This window comes from Monocercomonoides exilis (assembly GCF_001643675.1).
Source record: "Monocercomonoides exilis strain PA203 chromosome Unknown scaffold24-1337568, whole genome shotgun sequence".
NCBI classification, from domain to species: domain Eukaryota; phylum Preaxostyla; order Oxymonadida; family Polymastigidae; genus Monocercomonoides; species Monocercomonoides exilis.
Genome location: NW_027150569.1, coordinates 866,223 through 893,248, shown reverse-complemented (window position 1 = coordinate 893,248; position 27,026 = coordinate 866,223). Strand labels below are relative to the sequence as shown.

At 34.9% G+C, this 27,026-nt stretch overlaps 9 protein-coding genes across 9 annotated transcripts; 4 read left to right on the top strand and 5 right to left on the bottom strand.

The window, feature by feature from the left end:
- Positions 1 to 35: 35 nt before the first annotated feature.
- Positions 36 to 1,332, top strand: MONOS_8295 (putative Proteasome subunit beta type-4). The gene is made up of 6 exons (XM_067878693.1): positions 36 to 142; positions 218 to 347; positions 441 to 587; positions 642 to 738; positions 818 to 919; positions 1,010 to 1,332. Exons 1-6 carry the CDS (start codon positions 64 to 66, stop codon positions 1,142 to 1,144), a joined length of 690 nt encoding a protein of 229 aa, XP_067726955.1. The 5' UTR covers positions 36 to 63; the 3' UTR covers positions 1,145 to 1,332.
- Positions 1,282 to 4,816, bottom strand: MONOS_8294 (uncharacterized protein; the record flags this gene model as incomplete). The annotated part of the gene is made up of 2 exons (XM_067878692.1): positions 1,282 to 4,639; positions 4,691 to 4,816. The coding sequence occupies 2 exons, from the start codon at positions 4,814 to 4,816 to the stop codon at positions 1,460 to 1,462; spliced, it is 3,306 nt and encodes a 1,101-aa protein (XP_067726954.1). The 3' UTR covers positions 1,282 to 1,459.
- Positions 4,817 to 4,945: 129 nt separating this feature from the next.
- MONOS_8293 (uncharacterized protein) lies at positions 4,946 to 5,598 on the bottom strand. The gene is made up of 3 exons (XM_067878691.1): positions 5,562 to 5,598; positions 5,441 to 5,498; positions 4,946 to 5,389 (listed from the first exon to the last, which is right to left on the bottom strand). The coding sequence occupies exons 1-3, from the start codon at positions 5,583 to 5,585 to the stop codon at positions 5,019 to 5,021; spliced, it is 453 nt and encodes a 150-aa protein (XP_067726953.1). The 5' UTR covers positions 5,586 to 5,598; the 3' UTR covers positions 4,946 to 5,018.
- Positions 5,599 to 7,843: 2,245 nt separating this feature from the next.
- On the top strand, positions 7,844 to 8,507 carry MONOS_8292 (putative bifunctional udp-n-acetylglucosamine transferase and deubiquitinase alg13; the record flags this gene model as incomplete). The annotated part of the gene is made up of 3 exons (XM_067878690.1): positions 7,844 to 8,037; positions 8,102 to 8,342; positions 8,412 to 8,507. 3 exons carry the CDS (start codon positions 7,844 to 7,846, stop codon positions 8,505 to 8,507), a joined length of 531 nt encoding a protein of 176 aa, XP_067726952.1.
- A 67-nt stretch (positions 8,508 to 8,574) lies between these two features.
- MONOS_8291 (uncharacterized protein) lies at positions 8,575 to 10,674 on the bottom strand. Its single transcript, XM_067878689.1, has one exon. The coding sequence runs from the start codon at positions 10,607 to 10,609 to the stop codon at positions 8,798 to 8,800; it is 1,812 nt and encodes a 603-aa protein (XP_067726951.1). The 5' UTR covers positions 10,610 to 10,674; the 3' UTR covers positions 8,575 to 8,797.
- Positions 10,675 to 10,868: 194 nt separating this feature from the next.
- Positions 10,869 to 11,392, top strand: MONOS_8290 (uncharacterized protein; the record flags this gene model as incomplete). Its single annotated transcript, XM_067878688.1, has 2 exons — positions 10,869 to 11,117; positions 11,189 to 11,392. 2 exons carry the CDS (start codon positions 10,869 to 10,871, stop codon positions 11,390 to 11,392), a joined length of 453 nt encoding a protein of 150 aa, XP_067726950.1.
- A 148-nt stretch (positions 11,393 to 11,540) lies between these two features.
- On the bottom strand, positions 11,541 to 12,509 carry MONOS_8289 (putative class I glutamine amidotransferase domain protein; the record flags this gene model as incomplete). Its single annotated transcript, XM_067878686.1, has 3 exons — positions 11,541 to 11,716; positions 11,800 to 12,002; positions 12,094 to 12,509. The coding sequence occupies 3 exons, from the start codon at positions 12,507 to 12,509 to the stop codon at positions 11,541 to 11,543; spliced, it is 795 nt and encodes a 264-aa protein (XP_067726949.1).
- A 71-nt stretch (positions 12,510 to 12,580) lies between these two features.
- On the bottom strand, positions 12,581 to 17,335 carry MONOS_8288 (putative ribosomal RNA large subunit methyltransferase J). Its single transcript, XM_067878685.1, has 2 exons — positions 16,885 to 17,335; positions 12,581 to 16,670 (listed from the first exon to the last, which is right to left on the bottom strand). The coding sequence occupies exons 1-2, from the start codon at positions 16,926 to 16,928 to the stop codon at positions 12,806 to 12,808; spliced, it is 3,909 nt and encodes a 1,302-aa protein (XP_067726948.1). The 5' UTR covers positions 16,929 to 17,335; the 3' UTR covers positions 12,581 to 12,805.
- Positions 17,336 to 22,720: 5,385 nt separating this feature from the next.
- MONOS_8287 (uncharacterized protein) lies at positions 22,721 to 25,393 on the top strand. The gene is made up of 3 exons (XM_067878684.1): positions 22,721 to 22,949; positions 23,000 to 23,541; positions 23,609 to 25,393. Coding segments are annotated over exons 1-3 (1,986 nt in total). The 5' UTR covers positions 22,721 to 22,947; the 3' UTR covers positions 25,051 to 25,393.
- Positions 25,394 to 27,026: the final 1,633 nt, after the last annotated feature.

The following is a 27,026-nucleotide window of genomic DNA, read 5'->3' as shown; positions in this document are numbered from 1 at the left end:
AGATTTTTGATCTTTGTATGATAAATTGCAAGTTCAGATCGAAATCGATCATATTTCATAAAAATGGAAGCTTATACAACAGGAAGCAGTGTTCTTGGAATAATTTATAAAGATGGCGTTATGCTTGTTGCAGATAAGCAACGTTTGACAAGAATTTTTTTTCATTGACACTTGTATTTTAAATGATCAATCGAAAATTATCTTATTGATTAATCAGTCAGCTATGGGAGTACTGCAAGATATTTCGGTATAAAGCGTATGAAGAAGATATCCGACAATTGTATTATCAGCGCTGGTGGTGAATATTCCGATTTTCAAGAGATCTGCTCAATTTTGGAAGCAAGACAGTTTGCGGAAGATTTTCTTTTGTTTATAAAAATGTTGTGAATACAATTGTTCAATTCATCCAATGATTATGTAATTTTAACTTTTTATCTCAGAGAAGATAGTGAATGTTATGCCGATGGTCATCACATTTCTCCGAAAGCATTTCACAGTTACTCGACTCGTCTTTTATACAACAAGAGAAGCAAATTAGAGCCTCTTAATGTGCGTCTTGTCGTGGCTGGAATTGATAGTGACAAGCCGTTTGCTTTGTTGCTTCTTATCATTCGAATTTTATTGATTATTTATTTTTACAGGTTTCTGGGCACTGTCGATCTCTACGGAACTCCAATAGTTAATAATTTTATAGCGACAGGAATGGGTGAGCATCTTGCACGACCATTGATAGCAAAAGTGTGCAAATATATATTTTCATATTTATTAATTAACATTTGTTCGAATAATTTTGGAATAAAAATATTTGATAAATCAGAAAGGAGATGAACTTGAAAAAATGTCTCGTGAAGAAGCAAAAGCTTTTCTCATGGAATGCATGTCTGTTATCTTCATGAGAAACACACAAGCCTATCATGAAGTTTGCCTTTTTATACTTAATTGTTTTGTGTTGATTACATTTTTTTTTCTATCTATTATCTCATTTATTCAAATTTATTAATTATTTCAGTGTGAACTGATGTCTGTTCATATGGAAGACACCGAAGGTGGAGAAAAGAAGGTCGTTGTTGATGAGCCCGAACATCTGACAGTTGACACAAAAGGAAAGTGGGATACACCTCTTTCTATCAAACTTCCAATCTAAGCTCAGCATACTCATTCTTCACTTCTTATTATTTTGCACGTTATTTTCGTCTTTAAATTTTCTCTTTCATTTCCTTCTCATTTCTGGATTGATGCTATTGCACTCAATCACACAAGTTTTTCTCGTCTTTCATCAAACATGTTAAATCAGTAAGTTTATTTTAGGATAAAAAAGAAAATAAAAAAAAAGCGAACACGTTTCAATTAAAAATAGAACAAAATTAAAATGATTGATTATTATCAAATACTGTATGATTTTTTCATAACTGACATTATCAACGAAAAAAATAATACAACATGAAGATTATAAAACTGATTAAGAGGAAGCTTCCCTCCATTTCCTTTGCATCGTTCGAAGAGACATCAATGTTGGAGGAGTTGATGGAGAATATGATGATGTTGCTGGAGTCGATGGCGTCTGCAGAATGCGGCTGGCTGCTGAGGTTGAGTCAGTTGAAGAAGAAGAGGAGGAAGAAGAAAAAGACTGAAATGGAGGAGGTGAATAAGTCGATGTGTTCTTCACAGGAGTGGAAGAATGGAATGCAAAAGCTGGTTGTCGATTCCTTTGGAGCAGCTGGCGACTGCGCAGCTCGTCCAGACGCTGTTGAATGTCTGAAAGTGGCGCAGATGTTGTCGGGGTTGAAAAAGCAGGCGTGCCCAGAAGGTGGGAGGAGAATTGCTGATGTGGTAATGTGGATGGAGATGATGATGTTGATGATGATGATGATGAAGCAGGAGGTGTTGATGTGGAATTGGATGATTGAAAAGAGGAAGTTGAAGATGAAGAAGAAGATGATGATGATGATAATGACGACGACGACGGTTTTAGTGCAGATTCAGGAGCAGAAAGGGAAGAATCATCAGAACCAACATGAGACAGAGAAGCAACTGTTGGAGTGGCTTTGGCTGAAGGTGTCAGATCTGATGATGATACACTTGTTGGTCTTGAGGAAGGGAGAGGTGTGTAGACAACATGTTTTTGTGAGTGAGGAGGCGGGGTTTGATTATTCGCCTGGGGAGTTGCAGGTGCTTCTGAAAAGGGAGACGAAGAAATAAGCGCAGAAATATGTGAAAGGGAAGGCATGGCACGTGATTTGTTGGAGATGAAGTGCTGTTTTCGGAGAATTGACTTGTGAGATGGAGATTTCGAATAAGAAGAGTTGGGTATGTGTGAAGATGCAATTGAAGAAGAAGTGACAGAAGATCTGAGGAGAGTTGATGATGACGATGAAGATGAAGACGAAGAAGATGAAGAGGAGGAGGAGGAGGAATTTGAGTTTGGTTTCAAAATAGTTGAAATATTTTGTTGAGGCAAAGGCATTCTTTGCGAAGAGCGTATAAAAGAATCCTGTTTGTTCAAAGCTTGTGACGAATGAGTTGCAACAGCAAACGAAGTGTTTGCTGCTTTCTGCTCATTCAAGCGCTGCTGCAATTGCATCTTCGTCCTCTGATTCGCCTGGTCAAACAATCCCTCCAACTCCTTCAGCCGCTTCGCCCGAGACTCCGCCAGCGCAGCCGCGTCAGTCAACTGCGCCTTCAGATGCCTCACTTCTGTCTGAAGCAGCTCAATCTCCCTCTCTCCTTTCTCCTTCGCTGCCTGCAGCTCGCTCTTCGCAGCCCCCAGCGCCTTCTCCAGAAACGCCTTCGACACCGCCAGCTGCTCAGCTTCGATGCGGAACTTGTCTGCTTCTGTCTCAAACATTCGTCTCCCATCCGCCACTTTCGCATGTGCTGCCCTCAGCCTCCTCAGTTCCCCTTCTGCTTTCTCTGCCTCCTTCTGCGCATCCTGCAGCTGCGCCTCCATCAGCTCGGCCGTCGCCTTCAGCTGCGCCACATTCTGCTGCAGCGACAGGATCCTCCCATCCTTCGCAGCCAGCTCCGCCTTCGCCTGCCTCGTCTCCTCTGCCCGCTCGTCGCGAAGAAGAAACAGCTCTTCTTCCAAATTGCTCTGCTGCAGACGAAGCTGCTCAACCACAGCAGCTGCCTCTTTCTTCTCATCCTGAATATGCGCATATGCTTCTCCCAGCTGCGCCTTCAGCTCAACAACAGAAGAAAGATCTTCATTGAGTTTCGCTTCTTTTTCCTTCAATTCATCAACTGTGCTTTCGTGCTCCCTTATATAATTCTCCAGCTCATTACGTTCTTTCCTCGCTGCTTCAAGTTCTTCTACTACCTTCTTGTGCTCCTTCTGCAATCTGTCGTATCTGCTCCTCAGCTCTGTTATCTCCGTCCTCATCAGCTTTCGCTCCATATTCTGGTCCTTCCTGATTGCGCTTGCAGTCTCTTCCAACCTCGTCTTCTCTCTCTCCAGTTCTTTCACTCTGCACTCTCTTTCATACACCGTCCTCTTCAGCTCATCCGCACCGCGTGTCAGTTCTTCTGTCCTCTCCCACACACTCCGCGGCGTCCTGTCGCCGTCTCGTGCAGCCTCCAGCTGCTGCACCGTCTGCGTCAGTTTGGCGCACGTCCCTTCAAAGTTGTGCAGCTCGTTCCTCAACATGGCTGACTCCTCTTCTGCTCGCTGCGCACGCTGCTCACACACCGCTATCTCCTTCTCTCTGGCCATGTTCTGCTGCTGCAACACTTCGATCTGCCTCTCTTTCGCTTCATTTTCCTGTTTGTTCCCGCTTTCGAGCTTTTCGTTCTGGGCTTCTAACGTTTTGATTCGAAGAAGCAGAACTTTGTTCTCTGTTGAGATTCCTCGACTGGTTGAAGAAAGCTGCTGTTCGAGCTGTGTGATTTGCTGAGTCAATTCCTGAATCCTTCTCTCATTTTCTATTTTTTCAGCTTCTAATTCATTTTTTCTCTTATCAACATTCGTGTACTTATCTGATAGTTCTTTGATTTTTGCCTCTCGTTCCATAATCTGAAGAGAGGATTTTTCTCTCTCCTCATCAAATTGTTGAACCAACCTTCTCTTCTCGTTTTCCAATCTCTGCTCAAAAAGTTTTGTTTGATCATTGATGGTTGTTAACAGTTCGGCTTTGTGTTTCTCTTTTTCAATTTCTGTTTCCTTTTGTATTCTTCTTTGAGCTTCAATAAGTGTTGACACTTGTTCATGAAGCATGTTTAATTCAACTTCGCTTGTATTTTTTGATTGTTTGTTTTGGCTGATCTTTTCTTCCAATTGATTTGTCATTGTTTCAATTCTTATTTCTTGCTTTCCAAGCTTCTCTTTCAAATCTGAATTTTCTCGAATCTGCCTGTTCAATTTCTTATTTAACGTTTCAATTTCTGCAATATCTTCTGCTATTTTCGATTCATTTTGATTTATCCTTGCAAGATAATCTTCGTTTTCCGTCTTTAAGCGATAAATAAGTCCATCTTTTTCGAATCTTTCTTGCTGAATATCAGCTCTCATCCCATCGAATTTAAGTGCAAGTTGTTTATATTTTTCAAGTTCACCTCGTAAAACTGAGATGAGTTGTTGTGAATCGTTTGATGATTTCAATCTGTTAATCTGATCCTGGAGGTTTAGGCATTCTCTATGAGATTTCTGTTCATAAATTCATTATAATAAAGCATAAAAATAAAATAAATGTTATACTTCCACTTGTTCCAGAGCAGCTTGGCGAGCTTCAAGAAGTTCTTGTTGAACGAAGTTTACGCTTTCTAGTTGTTGCTTCAGCTGCTCGTTTTCTGTTCTGAGCGTGGAAATGCTGAGGTCATTCATATTATCTCGATAAATCACCAATAATGACCAAACAAATGAAAGCAGAACTTTAAAATTAAAATACAACCATTCTTTTTTCAGTACACTTAATGATTTTGTTTATCATTCAAAAAATATGTAAAAAAGAATACTTTTATGTTTGTTTTCTTTTAAATAAAGTTAATAATTACAAAATGTCAAGTAAAAAATGTAAAATGCAGATCTATTGCGGAGTGCTTGAAGATTTAACAGAATCAACATAGATTCCATCAATAAATTTTGTTTTAAAAAATTCAGTGAAATCTTTCATTGTCTCGAATATTTGAGTTGAATAAAGCCTTACAGTCCAATTCGTTTTTAAAGGCGAAATTGTGAAGACTGTTTTTCCTGCTTTATAAGCTTCTAACATTTCCAATCCTGTTCCCATGCTAGCAATTGGTATGTACGCGATCACTATATCTGCTTCGCCTGCTTTTTTCACATTATATTCAAATACTTCCCTAATTTCGTCAATTTTTTCAAGTTTGTCAGGATGTTCGCAAACATTCAACGGATCATGAATATCAGCTTCCTTATCTAAAGATTTTATAAGCTCTATCAAAATAATGTTATTTCAATAAAAACAACAAATTAAATATGCATCACCAGCAAGCTCTTTTCGATAATCTTGAGATACCATCCCAGTTTGAAGGTTTCCCTGCATCTATAACACAATTAAAGACATGATTAGCAAGTCTCTATTTCATTGTATTAAATTAGCGCAAACAATTCCTGCTAGAAAATATTTCATTGTTTATCTTTTTGATCTTTGCACCTTTTATAAATTTATGAGAGTTTTGTTTCCTTTCGTTTATGTATTCTTTTTAAACAACAAATGTGCTTCTCTTTGTATTTTCAAAAATCAAAAATTTGTGTTGATCTTTCGAAAAAAAAGTTATACGTCATAAAAAATTTTTTTTGTGAATGATAAAATATCAACATGAAAATTATGATATAGGTGAAAATGAAACATCATCTAATGAGGTAAATTATAATTGAATAATATATTTATAAATAAAACATATTTGCTTGAAATTTTGCAAATAATTAATATTCAATTGGTTTTATTTGAAAGAGTCAAATTCATCGTATGATTATCATGACGTAATATATGATAATTTTATAAAATAATAACTTTTTATTTTTAGAGTTATTTAAGACTTTCACTTTTGGAACCGACGAAGAAGTAATTTCTGTAATTGCGATGCTTTCTTTGCGCATAAAGCAACTTCAATTTACTGATTTTTTGCAATATTGCGATGAGGATTTCTTTTTACGTGTACTTGATATCCTTAATCATGGATCTCAGCAACTTCAGCTCAGTTGTTTAATCTTTTTTAGCTCATTAACATATCTATCTGCACTATCTTCAAATGCTGAAAATTCTTTTCCACATTCGTGCAGTGAAACTATATCGTCAATATTGCTAATTTTGGAAAAAGATATTCGAAGGACCACAACTTCTGAGAATAAACTTTTTCACTCTTGTCTTATATATTCTTTTCTCAATATTGCCAGAGAGTTTGAATCAACTTTGCTTCGAATTATTGTGTCGTGCTTTACGGCAAAACTTGATTTGCTTCAGAAAGTTCCGGATCAGCCTTGGGTTGAGATGGAAACACTTTACGCTTTAGAGTGTATTGGACATTCAAAAAGTACACTTCCTTTTCTTGCCAGGAGACAATGTCTTGCTCCAACTCTATTTCTCACAACACGAAATAATCCTTCAATAAAATACAGAGCATCACATTTTCTGAGAGTTCTTGTAGATGTTAAAGAACTTGCTATTACTGAAATTAAAGAAGAGATAAAGGAAAGGAGGCGCATAAAAGATTCGACGAGCAAATCGAAGCAAAATTTGCAAAAAGAGCAGGATGAACGTGTTTGGATTTCAGACTTTTGTGAAAACTCGCTTTTTGCCGGAGTGATGCTGATGCAGCAAAGTCATCAAATGTTACAAAATATAAACAAAGCGGATCAGTTAGCATTGAAAGATGATTCAGACACAGAAGATTACACATCTTTACAGAACGCGATAGTAAATGAAAAACTCACGGCAACTGAAGAAAATGATTTCATGAGCATGGTTGAGGACGGGCTTTGCATCACTAGAAGTTTGTGTACCTGGAGTATATACGGAGCTCAATATTTATACAGCAACCCATTGATATTCAGATGTATCTGCTTACTGCTTCGTGGGGCGTTCTCGGCAAGATGGAGAGTGATCTGTGTTTCGCTCATTCTTCTGTTAATTACATCTGGATCTGTGAAGCGTGTTCAGGAAATGGGATCTCTTGGGTTGTTTGAGCTGTTGATGGAGAAAATCATTGGGGAACAGTGTGTAGAGACTGACTGGACATCATCGAGATGGAATAATAGAATTACAAATGATAACGTTGTAATAGAGGAAATAGACAAAAAGAAAGCAGAATCGCCTCGTCGCAAGTCAACTGAACGGGAGAAAGAAAATGAATTGTTTTCATCACCCACTGTTACACAATTGAGAGAATTGGAACAATTGAACAAAGTTAATTGTTGCATCAGAGAAACTGATTCTTTGACCATTGAATTAAGCATTAACTGCTTCTCAACGTTATTTCGACTCATGAAAGGGAATTCAGCACTTTCAGCCAGAAATTTCTTACGGATGATTTTGGAAAGATTTGAAAGCGAAGGCTGTTTTGATGCCCTTTATGGTCTATTCCATCATCCTGATACGTCTATTGCTCTAGAAGCAAAAAAATTTATTGTACAGATTCATTCAATGAAAAAATTGTAACAACTTTGCAATAAAGAATTGATAACACATAAAATTGATAATAACGATATATTTTTTTATTTATTATTTGTTGGTTGGCTTATTTGTTTTATTGTTAACTTGTTGAAAAAATAAATAAAATGAAATATGTAAAGCAAAGAATTTTCTTTTGAAGGAGTTTATTCATTTTTTTTTTCATTAATGACAACCATAATTATTTATTTATTTATTTGCATCACATAAATCTGACTATGAGTGGATCTGGACCAACAAAGAAAGAGTTTCCAACAATATTTATAACTGTTGGAACAACAAAATTCGAACAACTTATTGAAACCATCGATACGGATGCTTTTTTTCACACTCTAATTTTTTTGAAGTGTTCCCGATTAATTATACAAAAAGGGAACAGTGAATATCAACCCACACATCTACTTGCTCGAAGGTTATATCTTATTTACGCTTGTTTGATTTGGTCTTAATTTTTGCATCCGTTTCAAATTAAATAGATCTCCTGGCTTTTCCGTTGAAGTTTACCAATTTAAATCATCTTTGTTAGAAGACATCCAGTCATCTGATCTTGTAATTAGTCATAGCGGGGCTGGAACTATTATTGAAGTGTTAGGCTTTCATAAGCCACTTGTTGTTGTAATCAATGAAACTTTGTTGCATAATCATCAAAGCGAATTAGCAACAGCATTGAAAAAAGATGGTCATCTCATTTCAGCAACTTGTTCAAGTCTTATTGATGTGTGCTTTGATTATTGCAAATTTTTTCTTGATTTGATTTTTCGCATTCACATTTTTTTTCATAAACAGGAATTACGACTTCTCCCAAGTACCACATTTCATGAACTTCCTCCTTCGAATCCACATGCATTTGAAAAATATTTGGATCAGATTATTGGAGATTGAACTTTGTAAAAAAAATTTTTTTCTCACTTTAAGCAATTATTTTTCTTTTAAAAGCATAAAGCACAAATAACAAATCCTATATCATGAATATTTCCGACAATTCAGAAATGAAATGCAAAAAGCCAATTATTAAAACGAAAAAAATATAAAATTCGAAATAACAAAAAAACTTTATCAAATAATCCTAAACAAAAAATTAAGCAAATAATCTCAACGAGCATTAACAATGAGTCAAATACAATGCGCGAAAAACTCTAAATAACAAATTATTATTCAACATCTTATATAAATCATATTTTAGTCTCCTGGACCACTGGTACTTTTGAAATAGAGTCCATGACCATGTTCAAATTTATGTAATTGAAGTTCTGATACACCTTCTTCCATTTATGTTCTGCTATTTTTGTCAAAATGAGATCCTTGTCGATTTCCCTATCTCCACAAGAAAAGAGTGCACACAGTCCTTGCGAAAAATGGGCAAATGGGTTTGATGAGCCAGGCTCTTTGGCTCCAGAGGCAGCATTCAAACCAGAAGAGCATTCTTCCCCACAAATCATGCAGCAGCTCCATCCGCATTTAGAGCAAATCGCCCTGTTGCACTTTGACAGGTTGTTCATTGGTCCGTTGCAGTTTCCACAGGAAAAATGTTTTGGCGATTCCTTTTGAGAATTTGCTGAACCTTGTTTTTCCTGTACGATGAAATCTCCGAGCTCCTTTTTGCCCCAATCTGTCATCTGGCTGCACCGATGCGGAAAATTAGCAGCAGACACTTGTCCTCTGCAGAATCTGCACCATCTCCGCTGGCAGTAAATATTCCGGCATGTGATCTCGGAAATACAGCTTTTCGGCTCTATGGAATAAATTGAATTGCAAAACGGGCAAGTGGTGATTCCATCAAGACCAGATCTCTGAACCTCATAGATTAGGCGCTGCTTTTCCAGCTGCTCCCATTCCCATGGAGACAATGCTGAACGATAAAAGCACATATCGATTATGGCATCACACTTAGGGTTTTCAATTGATGAAGAAGAGGAAGAGGTAGACGATGAAGGTGATTCAGTTGAAGAGGTCGAAGAAGAAGCAGATGAAGACGATGTCGAAGACAAATCTATAAAACTCGACATTATGCAAGAGATTTGGCAGTTATCTTGTTGCAAGCCAATACGAGCTTTCTCTGCCAAACAGAAAGGGCAGCTCTGATGACCATGCTCGCATGTTACCAACTCCTTTCTTGTCATTCCATGCCAACACTCCTTGCACACAACCTCATCCGCTATATCAATGCTTTTTTCCTCCAATTTTTCTGCCTCTTGATCACTTTCACCAATTTCACTTGAATGAATGTTGAAAAGTTGCTCTCTTCGCTTCCAAAAAATATCTTCATTTTTCAGACTTCGAACGATAATCGACTTAAGCCATTCCAATTCTTCGAGCACTGAAGGCTCCTGCTCGCTGAAATCAATGGAATTTATTACCGAAAGTTCGGCAATGCGTTCGTCGTGCTGTATCTTTTCTATAGATGGTAAGATGTTTTCCTTTGAATCATCTCGTTGTTGAAAATGTTTCTTTCGTAAGGCTTTTTTAATTTCAGTTCTGTTGTCTAATAACTTTTGAATTGAATCATAAGAATTCCAATTGTTTTCTTTGAAAATTTGTTCAATCATATCTCCAGAAATAGAACTGTTATTTAACCATGATTGAAGAAAAGAAATAAGCAGTTGGGCCTTCTTTGTATTCGGTGTTGTAACTGTCTTTCCCCATTTTTCAAAATTCACATTTTCTGCATGTGGAATAAATTCATCTGCTCTTGGCCACATAAGCATATTCTTTGTCATTTTTGTCAAAATGAGTTTGACTCTTTGTCGTGAAATTCCCATGTCTGTGAGCTCGGTTCGAACATACCTTCTGCTTGCGCTTGGAAATTGTAATAGAATAGAAGCTTCATCTTCATCCAAAAACACATCTTGCTTTGAATCCTCAACATCTTCATCAAAAATGAACCCAAATAAAAAATCATCAATTTCTTCGTTTGGTTGCGACTCTTGGGAATGAGAAGCATTTAATTCAGTTTTAGAATCGTTGCTTTGCAATAACAAAGCCATTTATAATGTATAGATAGAAAATTTGATATTCTCCCAATACGATTATTGATTGAAAATATAATTATGGGAAATCTCCGTTAACATATGTTTCCATTTATCATATTTGTATTTCAAATTATGAAAATGTGCTATTCTGACATTCTTCATCAAACTGCTTGAAGTTTGTTCCATGAATGCTCTTCATATATTATGGGCTAAAATTAACTGTTTATTTTCTGACTTTTTTTCCTCCACACATATCATATAAAAATCATTTGCAATGCCATTTAAAGATCCCCCAAGAATTTGTAAATTGAAGGATTGCTCCCAACCGGTTGACAACGATTTATTCAATGGATATTGCTGCAAAAGGCACGAAGATATTGCTAAAATGCAACAACTTGAAACTGATGTTGAAAGACCAACTCCTTTAACTTCAGTTCCTATTCAATCCGAAGGATATACCTGGAAACGCGCTACAGTGATTCCAACAAGAAGAGGTTATAATTATACTACAAAATATCCAAAGGTTTGTTATAAAATATTTGTGATTTTGTTTTTTCTATTAATTATTATCTTCTAAATATGTAACATCGTTAGGGGCAAGATGACTCTCCGAGAAAAGATATTTTCCGCGTTACTAGTTCTGGTCTTTACTTGAAAGAAGATCCAGCAGACGGAGGCGTTCAACAATTGTACAGCTTCGATGTGGATCATCCTAAAAAATCTGAACAAAAAGTTCTCCATAGAGCATATGAGCATAATGAAAAATTAGGAAAAACTGCCACAAGGGCAAAGTTTTAATTTCAATTCCAATCACATTCATTCATATCTTCTTCCATAAAAAATTGGAGCCATTTCAGTTTATTTTACTATTTTTCATTTTTATTTTCCTTTTTGTTTTTTCTCAAAACAAAATTAACAATTAGACGAAATCAAATTGGATATTTGTCTATAAGCCAGCCAAAAATGAACGAACCAAGGATATGAAAAATCTGCTCGTATCTTCGGAAACCTTGAATGATGTTTCAGGTGGAAGAGGAACAAATGATGGATAAACGTGCTTTATATGTGGAATAAGTTCATTTTCCACAATGTCGTTTGTGAATTCAGGATGAAATTGTGTTGCTGAAATTTTTTAAGGAAAAATGATTTTAAGTGGAAAAAATGTGATAATTTCTTTGTGCACAAAAAGAAGAAGAACATCAAACTTAGAATACTCTCACCAATAGAAAAAGCTTCAATTTGAGTATTTTCACTTTTTGCAATTAGGTTCGCAGAAGGTGGTAACTTTGACACGCAATCTCCATGTGTTTCAATCGGTGCAAGTTGAGGGAGATCAGAGGGTTCAATTGGTGTTTGAAGATTGTATATATTTTTAAAAGCTATATGAACAGAAGGAATTTTGAAAAAACTTTTTTGTTAGACAAAAAACAAAAATAAAAAATAAAGCAATTTTGAGTTTTAAAAAAAATTGAAGAAAGAAAGGCGAGGCAAAAGCATACTTTGGCTCAAGAATTAGTGGCTGAAGACCGTATTGCCTATGCTCCATTTTTTCACATTTCCCTCCCAAATAGTGTGCAATTATTTGATGTCCAAAGCAAATACCAACCAATCTTTGCTTTTTCAGAGAAGTTTCGTTTCTTTGTTGGATAACCCCAACAAGATCTCTCACGTATTGTCCAAAACGAGGAACCCATGTCCCTGGACATTCTTTTTCAGTTTCATAAGCAGCTGAAAGTGAACCATTGATAATAAACCCATCAAAACGAGCTGTTTCTTCCAACGGAGGATAATTGGATTTTGTGACTTGATATGTTATGTAGTTAAAAGAATTCCCAAGCAATTCAACTGTGTATTTTTCCCAATGAGGATGATCTTCACAATTTAAAATGCAGATCAACTTTTTTTCTTCTGCCATTTGTCCAACAACTTATAGAAATTTTCCATTTTTCACATGAAAGATATTCAAACAAATACAAAAACAAACCCTTTATAAGATTTACTTTTTTTATGAAAGGAAAAAAAAGATAATTATCAATTGATCTTATCCATTAACATAATGATAAGCCCAAAATTTCATAATTCACCTTTTCCTCTTATCTTTAAAGTGAAATGATTCGAAAAAAGCGAAGTGAAGAAAATTCAAAATTTAAATACTATTTCATATTGCTCAGAACACACTTGCCCTCTTTTTTTAAGAAAACAAACAATTTGTTACGCTCTCCTCCTCTTTTTCTTCTGCAACTTCATCATTTTAGCTCTTTCTTTTCTTTGTGCAATTCTCCTTCCTCTGAAGTTCCTTGGTGTCCGCTTCTTGTCCTTCTTCATTCTCCTGTCCACAATATGCATCCCACTCCCCTTCTTCCCTCTCTTATCCGCCCCTTTCTTCTTCTTGTCCTTCCCTCTTCCATTCGGCCCGCCCACAATCGTCTGCTTCCCCGGCCGCGCAAACTTCTTCGCGAGCTTCGTCGCCCTCCGCATCTCCCTCCCTCTCTCTGCCTCTGTCAGCCCTTCGTTGTCCATCGCCTTCGCCGCGATCGCATCCGCCTTCTGCAGCTGCCTCAGGCTCCTTCTGTACCGTCTTGCCTTCGCCTCTGCCACTTTCTTGATGGGCGTCTCATTCATCTCCCGCAGCCACTCTTTGTACTTCTCTGCTTTCTCCTTCGTCATCGGCGCAATTCGCCCTGTGTGTGCTCTTTCATCATCCAGGAACCACTTCGGAAGCCCACCAAGGGGATCTTCTTCATCTGGATCGTCATTGTGTGCCCATCTGTTGTATGCTGCATCCACAAGAAGACGTCTTTTATGCACATCACGCATCATCTCTCCTTGTGCCAGTATTCTTGCCATGGTGTCGGAATCAATGCGAGAGAGATCGAATTTGGAGACTTTTTGAGATGCTGGGAGAGAGGCAATATCATCTACAATGTCTGTTCTTTCTGCTTCGTCTTCGTCTTCTTCTTCTTCATCGTATTCTTCTTCATCTTCATCTTCTTCATCATCTTCTTCTTCTTCAGATGAGCTCAATTCAAATTCTTCATCGTCACTTTCGCGTTCCTCATCGTCAAATGTGCTTCCCATCTTCGATATAACAAGAGGCTCAAGTTCATCGTCATCATCATCCTCCTCTTCTTCTTCATTTTCTTCCTCCTCATCATCATAATCTTCTTCCTCTTCCTCCTCCTCTTCCTCCTCCTCACTCTCTTCCATTCTCTTTTTACCTTTGTTTCCCTTCCCTTTCTTCTGTTTCCCATTTTCCTCCTCCTCCTCTTCTTCTTCTTCTTCTTTCCCTTTTCTCTTCTTTTCCTTCGCTTCCTTCTTCCCTTGTGTACTTCCCACAATGTTATCAAGCAAAGAATTCGCAAAGAACTGATTCGCTTTCATCAGCTTCTGCTTCTTCGCCTCGTTCTCTCTTTCCTTTTGTGCTATTCTCAATTGTTCTGCTATCTCTTCATCTTCCTCATCTTCCTCATCATCTTCATCATCTTCATTGCCTCTTTCTCTTTCTCCGCCTTCTTCTTCTTCTTCTTCTTCAGACACCAAAGCATCGTATTCTGCATTCAGGTCATCTTCATCCAATCCTCCATCAAATTCTTCACTATCACTGCCAGAATCAGAATATTCCTCATCTTCTTCCTCATCTTCCTCATCCTCTTCTCCTTCTTCTTTATTCCCTTTATCGCTTTTCTCTTTCTCTTCTTTCTTATCCTTCTTGTCTTTCTTCTCATTCTTCTCATTCTGCAGCTTCCCCAATGCCCTGTTCCTCTTCTTCAGCATCTCTGCATTCATCCTAATGATCTCTTCATCATCTCCTTCTTCATCTTCCTCCAGAATCTTCTCAACCGCTTTCCCTATCACCGTCTTCCCTTCTCCTCCTCCTCCTTTCTTTCCTTTCCCTTTCTTCTTCTTCTCTGTCAGCGCATCCAAATATTCCTCCAAGTCATCCAATGGATCTGCATCTACACTCACAATCTTCTCCATCTCCTTCACTTTGTCCCCAAACTCCTCAAACGCCAGCGATACATCGTCAATTCTTCCTTTCTCCTGCTCTCCTTCTCCTGCCCCTTCTCCTCCTCTTCCTCCTCCAAACCCCTCTGCCCCAAAGCTTTCCTTCGCTGCCGGCACAATCTCAAACCCGAGCTGTTTCGTCTCCTTCTTCTTCCTCTTCATCTGCACATCTGCCAAGTCAAACGTCGTCTTCGCATAGCCCATCGCCACTTTGTGCTGATACCTCTGCTCTTCCTCTGCTGCCATTGCTGCCCAGTACTCCTTCTTATCCAGTTCTATGCCCCTCTGCAGCTTCTCCAGCGGATGCATCTCTGCTGTCTTCCCTTCTTTATCTACTTTTGTCATCTTCCACTTCACCCCGTCCTCTGCACTCTCTCCATCGTCGTCTTTGCTCGTCCCATACGGAATGTCGTTGTCGTGTCTCCTCCGCTGGTTCTTCCTGTCCATTCGCCGCGCATTCTCTTCTGCCAGCACATCCAAATCTTTGCCTTCTGTCGCCACAAGCAGCGCTGCTAGCGTCTGTGGATCGTTCTCCTCGTCTGCATCTCCTGCTTTTCTAACCTTTAATTTACCTTTTTCTTCTTCATCTTCATCCTCATTCTCTTCATCTCCTTCTCCTTCAATCCCCGCCATCATGTTCAGATCCTTCTCTGTAGCTGTATCTCCCAAGTGGAAGAGCATCCCATCGTCTCCTGTCCTCTCTGCGCCCCAGTTGTCCACCCCTTTCGCACTCGACACCGCCATCGCCTTCATCTGCCTCTCTCTCTCCCGCTGCCGCCGCTTCTTCTCCCGCTTCTTCTCAATCTGCCCCAAAACTGTCCCGGAAGTACGTAGCTTCATCTCTTCTCGCTCGCGCTCTTCTTCCGCAGCTGAGTCTTCTTCTTCTTCTTCTTCTTCTTCACCTTCCTCCTTCTTTTCTGTCATTTCTTCTTTTCCTTCTTCTCCAATGCTTTCTTCTTCTCCTTCTCCTTCTCCTTCTCCTTCTTCCTCATCTTCTTCCTCCTTCATTTGCTTGTCCTTCTTGCTGACTGGTTTTTTAGCTGCCAGCATCTTCTTGCGCCACGTCAGCAGCACCCTCCACTCTCTCCTCCCGAGCACTTGCAGATCCCCCAGATACTCCTTAATCTCCTCCGTCGTCTCTGGATGCGTCGCATACACTGTCGAGTCCCACTCTTCTTCTGCCCCTGCATTCCTAGCTGCCCCGGCTTTGCCAGCTTTTGGTGTGGAGAAGTACAGCTCGTGTGCTCCCCCAAGCACAGAACCTGGGTCGTTGGACAGCAGAAACTCCTCCACGGGCTTCCGCACCCGCAGCGTAACGATGCCGTCGGGATACCCACCCCTGTGCGGCTTTTCCTTTCCGGTGATAGACCGCTTCAGGAGGTTTATCCCGCTCATCACCTGCACAGAAATCGTTGAGTCGCCTGCTCCTTTTCCGACTCCAAACGCGATGGACGGATCTAAACTGTCCAACGCTGCTTTGTATTCTGTAGAGGACGGAGAAACTGGAGGGTTAAATCCACGACATACAACGAAAATTTCAGCAGATGTTGTTCGAGATGCAACTGGTTTTGTTGCTTCGACGCTCTTGAACCATGGACGAAGTGCGTTGAGAAGGGCAACATAATGATCAGATCTGAACACTTTCGTCACAAACCATCCTCCTCTTTTTAAGAATTCTGCAGCTAGTTTCATTGAATGCAACACAAGCTCGTTTTGAACGAATGCGTCTTGTACCCAAGAAGCACCAACATTTGGTGCACCATCGTGAAGAACAAGATCAGCTTTTAAATCTTTTGTGTAACGACGAATATCATTTCTGCATTGTGGCGAAGTAATATCTTGCTGTATTGTAATGCATCTTGGAATAGGATTTATAACGGCTAAATCAATTCCGATGATTAAACTATCAAGTGGAGTTGCTTTTGAAGCAACTTGCAGCCAACCACCTGGTGCCGCACAAAGATCTATGACAATCTTAGCTGTGTTGAGAAAATCGTACTTTCTATTCAATTGAATGAGTTTAAAGGCAGCTCTTGAACGAAATCCTTGTTCCTTGGCAAGATGGTAAAATCTTAAGATTTGAATGGAAATGGCAAAGAAAATAATATTATATAATGTGTTTAATAAAATGATATGATGATATTTTGCAAATATATTAAAAAACACGAAATAAAGCAAAAATTATCTATATTTTAATTAATTATCTTTGAAAATATAAATTCGTATTTCTATCCTGATAAGCAATATGCGCTCATTCTTTGATGTGAGTTTTCATGATTTCATACTTATCAAGTCTTCCTTTTGCGGTTTTTTTCTGTTTGTGACCCATTGAGATCTTGATGTTTAATATTATTAAGGTTTGAAAAACTCATTTAATGGTAATAAATCTGGGAGAAATTGTTTTTTAAAAATATTGAAAATTGAGCAATAATTTATTAGGAATTTGGTCTCAATTCAAACAGCTCTCCAAAAATGTTTAATCTTTCTGAATTCTTGAAAATTTCTCATTTTCAAATCACATAAAATTCTGTTGATGCAATCTCAAACATTTTTGTTGAAATATCATTTTTTTTCAAAAATAAATTTATTTGTTTGAACCTAAGGTTGATTTTCCTTTTTTTTCCAAAAGTCTAATATTTGTTGTGAAATATTTTTTATTTAAGAAAATAACTATGTTTTGTGCCAAACTTATTCTAAATACATATCACAATGTGCATATCATTATTATGCAAAAAGAATTCAAAAACAAAATCCATAATAATAATTTATTTTTATTTTTTAATACAAATGTGTCTTTTTGAAAAGAAATATCAGGAGAATATTCATGAAAGGTATGACAAAGATAATCGTTTTTATTATTAAATATGAAAAAAATAAGAGAAGAAGTTTTGAAGAATTGTCTATGCTGCAGATGAGGATATAATATTATAGCCACTTTTAAAATGGCCGGACACTTTCCAAAAGTGTGGACTATGATATTTGTTGAGGAAACATTGATCTGAAATAGAAAAATGAGAATGAAACTTTTTTCAAATAATTTTATAATTTGTTATTTTGTTTTTAATTAAAGAAAAGTTATGTGATACTTTTATTTAATAATTTCGATTGAATTATAGCAAATTTGTTGTTCTTTCGCTTTATTAGCTAATGAAGTTAAAAAAACAGATAAAAAATTTAGATAATTCTGAAAAAACATGTCAAAAACAAAAAACAACTGAAAAAAAACAAAAAAATCGAGGCATGAGAGTGGAAATAAAAGAAACTGAAAATATTATTGTTATTTCAATTTTTGAAATTATTCAAATCAATTAACCAAAAAATAAAAATAAAAACTGGTGACAATATATAAATTCATAACAAAAATAAATCTTTTCGCTTGTTGTGAGCTTTGATGAAACAAATTCAACAGTTTTAAACCGAAGCTGAATTTTGAACACTCATAAGTTAACACGATCAAATGTTGATTTGGATGATATAAAGAGATATTGCAAGTTTGAAACTTATAGATAAAAATCTTATATTTTTAATCACACTCTTGTTTGCTAATTATATCGTAACATAAATAATCCACCAATTTAGAAGAATGGATGTCTTGATCACCATAATAATCTCCAAACAAAATGAAATGTTTCTTTTGGTCAAAATGAAAATCTTCCTATGTTAATTTGTGATATGGGTGATTCTTTTTGAAAAATCACAAATGTTTAATTTTCTAATACATCAAAAATTTCATTTATTGCTCAAATTTCTGTTTCAGCTCACAAATCTCCTCAATATTGTTTGAAATAGCATTATCAAGTAATTGATTCCATTTAAGTGAAGTTTGATATTTGTTAACAAAATATTTAGCAAAATATGTAAATTATGATTTATTTGAAAATTAAACATTTGTGACTTTTCAAAAAGAATCACCCATATAAAGTGTGATATTGTACTGAAAGATTGTATAAAGCATTGAAGATTCGCCTCCGAATGATTACAGCATGCTTTTAATTGTTTTGCATCTTAAATGGGACAGGATCATAAATACCATAGAAATGTTAAAAAAACTAAATAATAGAAAATATTTCAGAAAAAAATTTGCACCTGCCAGAAATTTGACCAGACAACAAACTATTCATTGAAGAAATCGAAAAAACTTTTTGGAAATAAGAACGGTCATATTCTAATTGTGAATTAGTTGATTAATTGATTGAGTTTCAGAGACTTATGGAGTCATTCTGTCTATTGAATTCACGGGAGAGAAATAAGAGATAGAACATATTGAGAAGAAAATGATGATGAAAATAACAAAATATGTTGAAATAAAATAAAAAATAGCAAACTCGTTCATTTCTGAGAAAAAACATCACTTTCAGAGAAAAAATCATTGTTCTTTTATTCAAACTGCAAGTGGGCTTGAAATTGAAGAGAGGATGTAACAATAAGCATTTGAAAAGAAGATAAAAATGATTAATAGAAGTTCTACTTCAAAACTGTGTACACGAAATGAAAGTAATGTTTCAACTTTCATGGAAAAAAATTAATAGCTTTTTCATTTCACCATTCCACATCAGTTATTGTTATTGAGAGATTTTTTGTTGTAAACGATAAACTGATATAGCATTTAAACAGCACAAAGTTTAATTTTTCAAGTGTTTCTATAAAAAAAGATTGAGAATTAAAAAACGACAACGAATAATCAAACAATTGAAAAATAATTGATTCAAAAGTTATTTTCCACACCTTGCAGTTGTAATTGGAAATTGTAATAAAAATGACAAAATTTCTTCTCAATCATCTTAATTACAAAAATGCATCCACATATTGTTCATTTCCAAGTTGCAAACAATTCCACTCCGCTATGAGTTTCAAATATTGCTTTTCAAAAGATGATCTGAATTAATAAATAAATGAATAACAATAAAGAGAAGTTATTAAAAACGCATTATTTAAAATGAAAGAAAAGCAAAACATTTGTTCACATACAATCCTCCGAAACATCGAAGGTGAAAGATGTTGAAATATTTGAGTCAAACTCAAATCTGCAGTGAACTGAATACAAGGGATATTAATTGTTGCAAAATCAACAATTTGTTTTTACGATATGATAAATTGTGCGATGATTATTTCACTTCATTCAGCATTGAGGCTAACCTGAAATATTTCGAAATTCATTATATTAACTACACAAAAAAAGAAAGAGATTCATCTCAGTTAAAACAAAACATACATAAAAATGATTACACACATTAATTCACCACTTTCATGATCGGAAGATAAATTATTCGGTAAGAAGTTGCTTTTAAATATCTCCATTCCAAGTTTCGATCCCTGAACCTTTTCTTCATGAGCTTTTTTCTTCAGTTCTTTTCAAAAATGATGAAACTTTCTTTTTCTTTTGAATAGTTCCAAAAAAAACAAGATTTGTTTTATCATTTCTTTTTCTTTTATTTTCGGACACTTTCTTCTGTTGAATTTTCTGTTTCAATATCACTTTCATTGTAAATACTCGAATGTTTCATAACTCTCAAACTTCTAGTTCTGTAAATAGAAACAACTTTTTGAAGTTTTGAATTGTTCTCATTTTCCTTTTGAGCCGCAAATGTGTGATCTCCTTCGAACGATACATCTGATGATGTTTCTTTTTCAGACTCTTCAAAATCATTCCTCTCTAATAATTCATCTTTATCTTCGGAGTCTTCATAAATATCTTTAATATCTATTCTATTTTTCTTTGACAATGATGTGTCTGTTTTTTTTTCATTCGATTTCTCTGAAGTCATTAATCTTTTCCTTCTTCTTGAAATTAGAAAACTCGAGTAATAACATCCTTTTTTTAAACCCGATTCGATGAGATCATCTTTATCTGAGCGCAATCTTTTCCGCTTTTTCTTCAGTTTCATTTTCAATAATTCAGAATTCTCCAGAACCCAATTATCAAAATTAATTCCCGACAATTTCAAAGGTAATTTAATGTTGTTGTTATCTTCGATTTTTTCAATATTCATCTGGCAGATTTGCTTGTCAATATGATCTTCATCAAGCTTTGAAAAATAGCAACTATCTTTAATAAACATTGAAATCCCACCCCTCAAAAATCCAGCTCTGTTTTGATAAGGAACAGTAGAAACTTGATAACTTCTAATGATGTTCTCGACAAATTTTGAAAGTGTTGTGGGTGGTAACTCAGCCGCTAATCGTTTTAATTCTTTTTTGAATGAAGAAAAAGTGGTTAGATCCAAAGGTGACAATAAATGGGAAGAATGAGCTGGAATGATAAGCAACTCCACATTATTTTGAACTAATATATTTTTTGCATCTTCGGACGTATGAGAGCTGTGCCCATCTGCTAGTAATAAAGTTTTTTCATCATGATTTATCTTGATACGGTTTATGTGAGGAATGAAGCAATCACAAAGCCAATGAATGAATGCAATTGATGTGCCATAACCCTTTGGAGAAGATCTCATTTCCAGATCAACTCCAAAAATCATTTTTCAGAATAGATCTTCGTCCACAGTTTGCCTTTTAACCAATAACATTGGAATAACTGAATGACCAAGTGATGGGATGCATCCTATCAGTGATACTAATCTGTTGTCCCGATTAACTTTAAACCTTGCCGAACCATTTTTAATTGCAAGAGGGCAAATGACTTTTTTTTTCTTTGTGTCCACAAACTCCTGGCAGCCTGTTTCATCCATGCAAAATGTTAATTCTGCCCGAACATTTGTTAATTTTAATTTCAATTCGTTTTTGTATTCATTTCATTTCTCTTGCAGTATTTCATATCTTTTCGATTCAAGTGGAACTGCAATTTGTTCCTTTAGCAAAGACTCATGTCTTTTCAGAAATGCTCTACTGTAATTGTGTGTTAAATCTTTTTCGAATTGATGATTAACGTAATCCAAAAATGTTCTTTGAGTAAATGGATTTCCTTCCCTGTTATTTTGAATGCACAATTGAACTAATTCCAACTCTTCTTCCTTTCCAAGTGCAGGTGGTTTTCCAGCTAACTTTATTTTTTGTGAAACAGGTGTATTCAAAATTTCGTAAACTCGAGTTTTCTTCATTGGAGTGAACGATGCTATTGTTCTGCAAGAATCATTCTTCGGAGAGTGTATTAATAATGATGCATGTTATATTTTCACAAGATCAAATTAATCTTTTGGTGAAGATCTTTCATTGTCACTGTAAACATTTCCTGCTGTTTTCCGACTGAATATATGTATAACCGTATTTTGAGCCGCTTGATAGTTCACATCTAATATGTACTTTTTTGTCAAACAATTTTTTTCAAGCATCTCTCACAAAGAATGATCAATCCCTTTTATTCAATAAATTCAACCCATCATTGAAAAATTTTTATCCAATAAATAAATTTTACAAAAATTATTCAATCCATTGATTTTTCGATCAATAAGTGTTTGCATTCGAAAAAAATACGTGAAATGAGAAAAGAAGTTTAAAAATAAAAAAATCCTTGAACCACAATTAAAATTATTGTCCGCCCTTTTGGAAAGTGTCCGCCTATTAGGAAAGTTACTATTATAGTTATGATTTTCACCAAATAACAATCATTGAATAATGAAAAATTACAATCTCAAAAGAAAAAATTGATGACACGAAAAAATGGAGATTAGCTGAATTCAAAAAATTATCAAGAAAAATTTTTAAGAAAAATGAGTATAACTATTTGTTAAAAATTAATCTGCTTTCTTCGTTCATTATCTTTTTTTTTTTTTTTTTGCCTTCTTCTTTTCCTTCTTCTTCTTCTTCTTCTTCTTCTTCTTCTTCTTCTTCTTCTTCTTCTTCTTCTTCTTCTTCTTCTTCTTTTGTTTTTATGCGAATATTTTTGTGTAGCATGTTTTTTACATGGCTGATCCTTTTTGAAATCATACTTTCGTTCGAGTTTTGATCAAAAATTTTGTCTCAATGGGATTACGAAAATTTGATCTTTAATTGTTAATACACGTTGTTCATGATGTTATTATAGCGGAGACAATTATTTAACAAAAATCCTATTGAGAAAAAAAATTCGATAAAAATTAGAACGAAAGTATGATTTCAAGAAGGATCAGCCACATCTCAATTTTTAATCAAATGGGACAAAATTTTTTGTTTCATGAATTTTGTTCCATTCTTTATTTCCTTTTTTTTTTCTCATTTTTTGATTTTTCAAAATTATTTTTGCTTGAGAATGCTGCACTTTTTATGATATGATTGTAGAAAGAATTTGGAACAAATCGTTGTTTTTTCATAAACTCAAGAATTTTGTACCAAATCATTCAGATAAGTTATTTAATAATATTTATGATCAATATTAAATTGAAAAGTTAAAAGCTATCAGCTTGTGGATTTATACAATGTTTGACTTTCATTTTTTGTGAATGCATAAATTATTTTATTTATTTGGAGGACTGAAGAAGAGGAAGATTTTGAAAGCACTTCCGAAAAAGCATTGTTTTTTGAAGAAACAGTCTTTAATATCACACAGAAGAATAATGAAAAAATTCAACAAGACATTATTCAACAGCTTGGAATGCGTCTGGCAAGCGTTCCTCTTAATAAAATTCGAGGATTAACAGCAAATTCTTTTGGAATGCTTTCAGTTTTTATTGAAAATCATTCAGTTGAATTGACAAGTTCAATTCTTTCCCTTTTGGAGCTTATTGCTTATAAAGCTTCATCTTCGTGTTCGTCCTATTTTGAAGAAAAAATTAAATCAATTTTTGAGCGTTCTAGGATGAAAGAAATACTTCTGAATCAAATAGTTTCACGAAGAACGCCACAATGCTTGAAAAACATCATTGCACGCATTTTAGCAATGGCTCGCTTTGATTTGTCATTTGAAGAAACGAGGGCAATTGCTGATACTTTTGAAATTCTTATGAATAAACCATTAAACGAAGAAGACTCTTTTATTACGTATTTCTCCTTTTGGAATTTTGCAGTTAGTGGTATGGAATTGTTGAATAATTTTATGATTAATATAGATTTATCAATTTCTGTTGATATGCACTTCAGTTTCTAAATTAATAAAGCAAAATAAAGGCGATAAAATTTTAACTTCTTTGCTGAGCAATGCATATTCTCTTCCTCCATTACATCAATGGCTGTGCATCGAATCACTAAATTCTATTTTCGATAATGATTATAATCCAGTTGCACGGTTTGGAAAAGATAGATTTCGAATGATGATAAATTTTTGTAATTCGTTTGTTGGAGAATGGTTCGACAAGTTACCTGAAGATGGTTTCATATGCACTCGGCAATCTTCTTCGTTAAATGCCAGTGAATCAGAGCAGTTAGCTTCGTCATCAGACACCAGCTCAATTTGCACTTCTTCTGCAGTATCAAATTCAGCATTATATGTCAAACCAACAAGTTCTGCAAGCTCATTATCTGTTTCATTGTCTCCTCAAAAACCAATCTCAAAAGCGATGAATTCAGGTTCCGCACGTACAAAATCGCTTGTTTCTGGTTGCAAAGAAGCCTCATCGCAAAGTCCTGGAAAGAATATGAATTCTCCGGTTCGTAGTTTGAAAGGCAAAGAAACGAGTAAAGGAAAGCAAACGAAAACTGTTGGAAGGTTAGGCAGTTCAGTTCATCAATTAATTCAAAAGCATTGTTTCATTCCGCTTTCGTTTGTACGTGTACAGCCCTTATTGGTGCAAACAAAAGGGATTTACTTGAACCCAATGATTGTTGATTATTCTAAATATATTGAAAATAGGTCGCAATTCAATTACTCCCTAGCATTAGTTGATTGTGTTGGACATTACGGATTAAAAGATCCATTATCGTCGGTTGTGCATTTTTTTAGAATTTTGACTGATGACGAATTTAAAATGGTGCAGTTTATAGGAATTCCAGAGTATCGTGCATTTTTGGTTACTTGCATGGGTGCTGTAAGGAGAAATTATTTATATTTCTCTTCTCTTTTATTATCTAATCGTGACTTGCCACCAATTGTCAAATATGCATCATCTGAGTGGCAACTTTATTTAAATGAAATTTTGTTCCATATTTTCATTGATCGGGATGCAGTGGTTGAGCTCTCGAAATATCCTGAAATATTTATTTGTGCATTTGATTACATTACTTGCGCCCATACTGATGAAAACAGATTGAATATTTTAGCGTGTTGTTTAATGACAATATCAGAGATATATTTAGAAATGTCTTCGTATCTCAACAATCAGTTGAAGGAAGGAAAAAATTTATCAAATAAGCAATCAAGAACTTTTATTTTAAATTATAGTCACATAAAAGAATTTAGCCTAAGTGAAGTGAAGATGGCAGTTGCACGATTTGTGCGTTTAGCAGAGCTTTTTGAGGAAGCAGGTTGCGTGGACATTGTTGATCTTTTCACGTATCCTAAAAAGGATACACATGATTATGATTATGTTGAAAAAATCGAAAAGGTGGTGAACTGTTTGGTCATTATCAGTAAAATGTCAATTTAGAGAGTTAATTCAAATGAGCAGAAGCATTCAAAAAGTACTATTTTTATTCCTATTTAGTCGTCTTATTTCTATTTTGCCAAAGATTACATAAACGAGTGACAGTTTTTATTTTCCAATATGTTTTCAATGAGACTTATTTGTGCAATGTTTAACTTTTCGTTGTTCAAGTTAATTGTGTTTCTTTTCTTTTTCTTTTTTTGTTCTGTCTGTCTTATGTAACATTCATCAGGCAAATTAGTTCATTTATTGTATCGGACATTTTCTCGTTATGTGCTCGAATATCTAAAAGGAAAATTTTTTATGCATTTTAGAAAATTTAAAAAAACAAGCTCTTACATATCAAGCAAGAGAGGTGAATTTTTACCAAGAAAAAGAAATAGAGAATATCATTTGTTTTCAAACTTTTCAGTGTTTTCTACTTAAAGACGTACAAAACAAAAAAACAAAAAAAAAAAAAAAAAAAAAAAAAAAAAAAAAAAAAAACTATCTAGCATTGATTTCTTTGCAAATATAGGACGGTATTAATTGCTTGAAAATATTTGTTCCACATTATAAATAAAAAAATTTTCATAAATGTTAAAATATTGCCCCTTATTCTTACAAAAATTTTTATTAGAAAATTTTCAACAAAAAATTTTCATATTGTTGATCTTTTTTTTAAATAATGCTTTTTTTAATCGTTCCAGAATCTGCAAACCGGCTATTCTTCAAAAAAAAAGGTCACAAATGTTTCATTTTCATATTTTGTGAAATTTATAGTTCGGTGCAAAACCCGCATTTGCGCAAAAACCCGCACACTTGACATTTTCTTTCAAAATACTCTTCCACTTTCATACATGTGAAAGCGTTTGGAATTTTAATGCATCCTGTAACTTTTTTTGTCCAATTTTTTGTATTTCGAATAAAAAATTAAAAATAATAATTTCTGATCTTTTTAGATTTTTTGATTAAAAATGTTTGTATTTGATTATTCATTCGAAATACAAAAAATTGGACAAAAAAAGTTACAGGATGCATTAAAATTCCAAACGCTTTCACATGTATGAAAGTGGAAGAGTATTTTGAAAGAAAATGTCAAGTGTGCGGGTTAATGCACACCCAATTAGCATTTTTCTCGAATTTTAGCGATAAGAATGTTCAAAATCGCCCTAAAGAAATTTGAACAAAAAATTACCAATTTGCTATGATTTTTATTCCTGGCAATTTTGATTGATCTTTTTCTTTGATTCATGAAAAAATCTAAATTCCAAAAAACCTGTAAATTATGCATTTTCGATTTTTCAAAATGAATAACAAATTTGTGTGTTCATTTTTGAAATCAGAACTTTTTTCGGGGTGTTGTTTTTTACAAAGTTTGTTAGTTTTTGGGAAGAGTTATGTATTCAAATGCAAAATTCATTACAACTGTTTGAAAAACAAATGTTTTGACCGAATTAAAGATGAAAATGTTCATAATAAGCCTTTTCACTTTTCACATTCTTTTGTTGACATTCAAGGAATATTTTTGATCCGAAAGTTTTGAAAGACAAAATTGTTCTTTCAAAAAATATTACCCACTTGTTAATTATCAGATATATATTAATTACTTAATCACTTGTATTATCAGCGAATAATTAAAAAAAAAAAAAAAAAACAGATTGAACAAAAAAAAAGCCGGAAAAGATCGAATACACAATATCCGCAAGAGGAATAATCCCGATAAATTTCTTCAAAACATTCATCATCAATGCAAACTCATTTGATTCACGAGACTTTCAAAACAGCCTCATTTGTGCTCAGAAATAATTATTATTGAAATCTCTGAGAATAAATATACCATAAAAATTACCGAAATTTCAATAATAATTATTTCTGAGCACAAATGAGGCTGTTTTGAAAGTCTCGTGAATCAAATGAGTTTGCATTGATGATGAATGTTTTGAAGAAATTTATCGGGATTATTCCTCTTGCGGATATTGTGTAATCGATCTTTTCCG

What these genes read in the sequence shown, in the direction of transcription:
- MONOS_8295 (XM_067878693.1), top strand. Translation starts at nt 64, where the DNA reads ATGGAAGCTTATACAACAGGAAGCAGTGTTCTTGGAATAATTTATAAA. An exon ending in CACGACCATTGATAGCAAAA is followed by an intron (nt 739 to 817) that starts GTGTGCAAATAT and finishes TTGATAAATCAG; the next exon opens with AAAGGAGATGAACTTGAAAA. An exon ending in ACACACAAGCCTATCATGAA is followed by an intron (nt 920 to 1,009) that starts GTTTGCCTTTTT and finishes TAATTATTTCAG; the next exon opens with TGTGAACTGATGTCTGTTCA.
- MONOS_8293 (XM_067878691.1), bottom strand. Translation starts at nt 5,585, where the DNA reads ATGAAATATTTTCTAGCAGGAATT. An exon ending in AATATTTTCTAGCAGGAATT is followed by an intron (nt 5,499 to 5,561) that starts GTTTGCGCTAAT and finishes ATTGTGTTATAG; the next exon opens with ATGCAGGGAAACCTTCAAAC. An exon ending in TTATCGAAAAGAGCTTGCTG is followed by an intron (nt 5,390 to 5,440) that starts GTGATGCATATT and finishes TTATTTTGATAG; the next exon opens with AGCTTATAAAATCTTTAGAT.
- MONOS_8291 (XM_067878689.1), bottom strand. Translation starts at nt 10,609, where the DNA reads ATGGCTTTGTTATTGCAAAGCAACGATTCTAAAACTGAATTAAATGCT.
- MONOS_8288 (XM_067878685.1), bottom strand. Translation starts at nt 16,928, where the DNA reads ATGGGTCACAAACAGAAAAAAACCGCAAAAGGAAGACTTGATAA. An exon ending in GCAAAAGGAAGACTTGATAA is followed by an intron (nt 16,671 to 16,884) that starts GTATGAAATCAT and finishes TCAAATCTTAAG; the next exon opens with ATTTTACCATCTTGCCAAGG.
- MONOS_8287 (XM_067878684.1), top strand. An exon ending in TTGGAATTTTGCAGTTAGTG is followed by an intron (nt 23,542 to 23,608) that starts GTATGGAATTGT and finishes TATGCACTTCAG; the next exon opens with TTTCTAAATTAATAAAGCAA.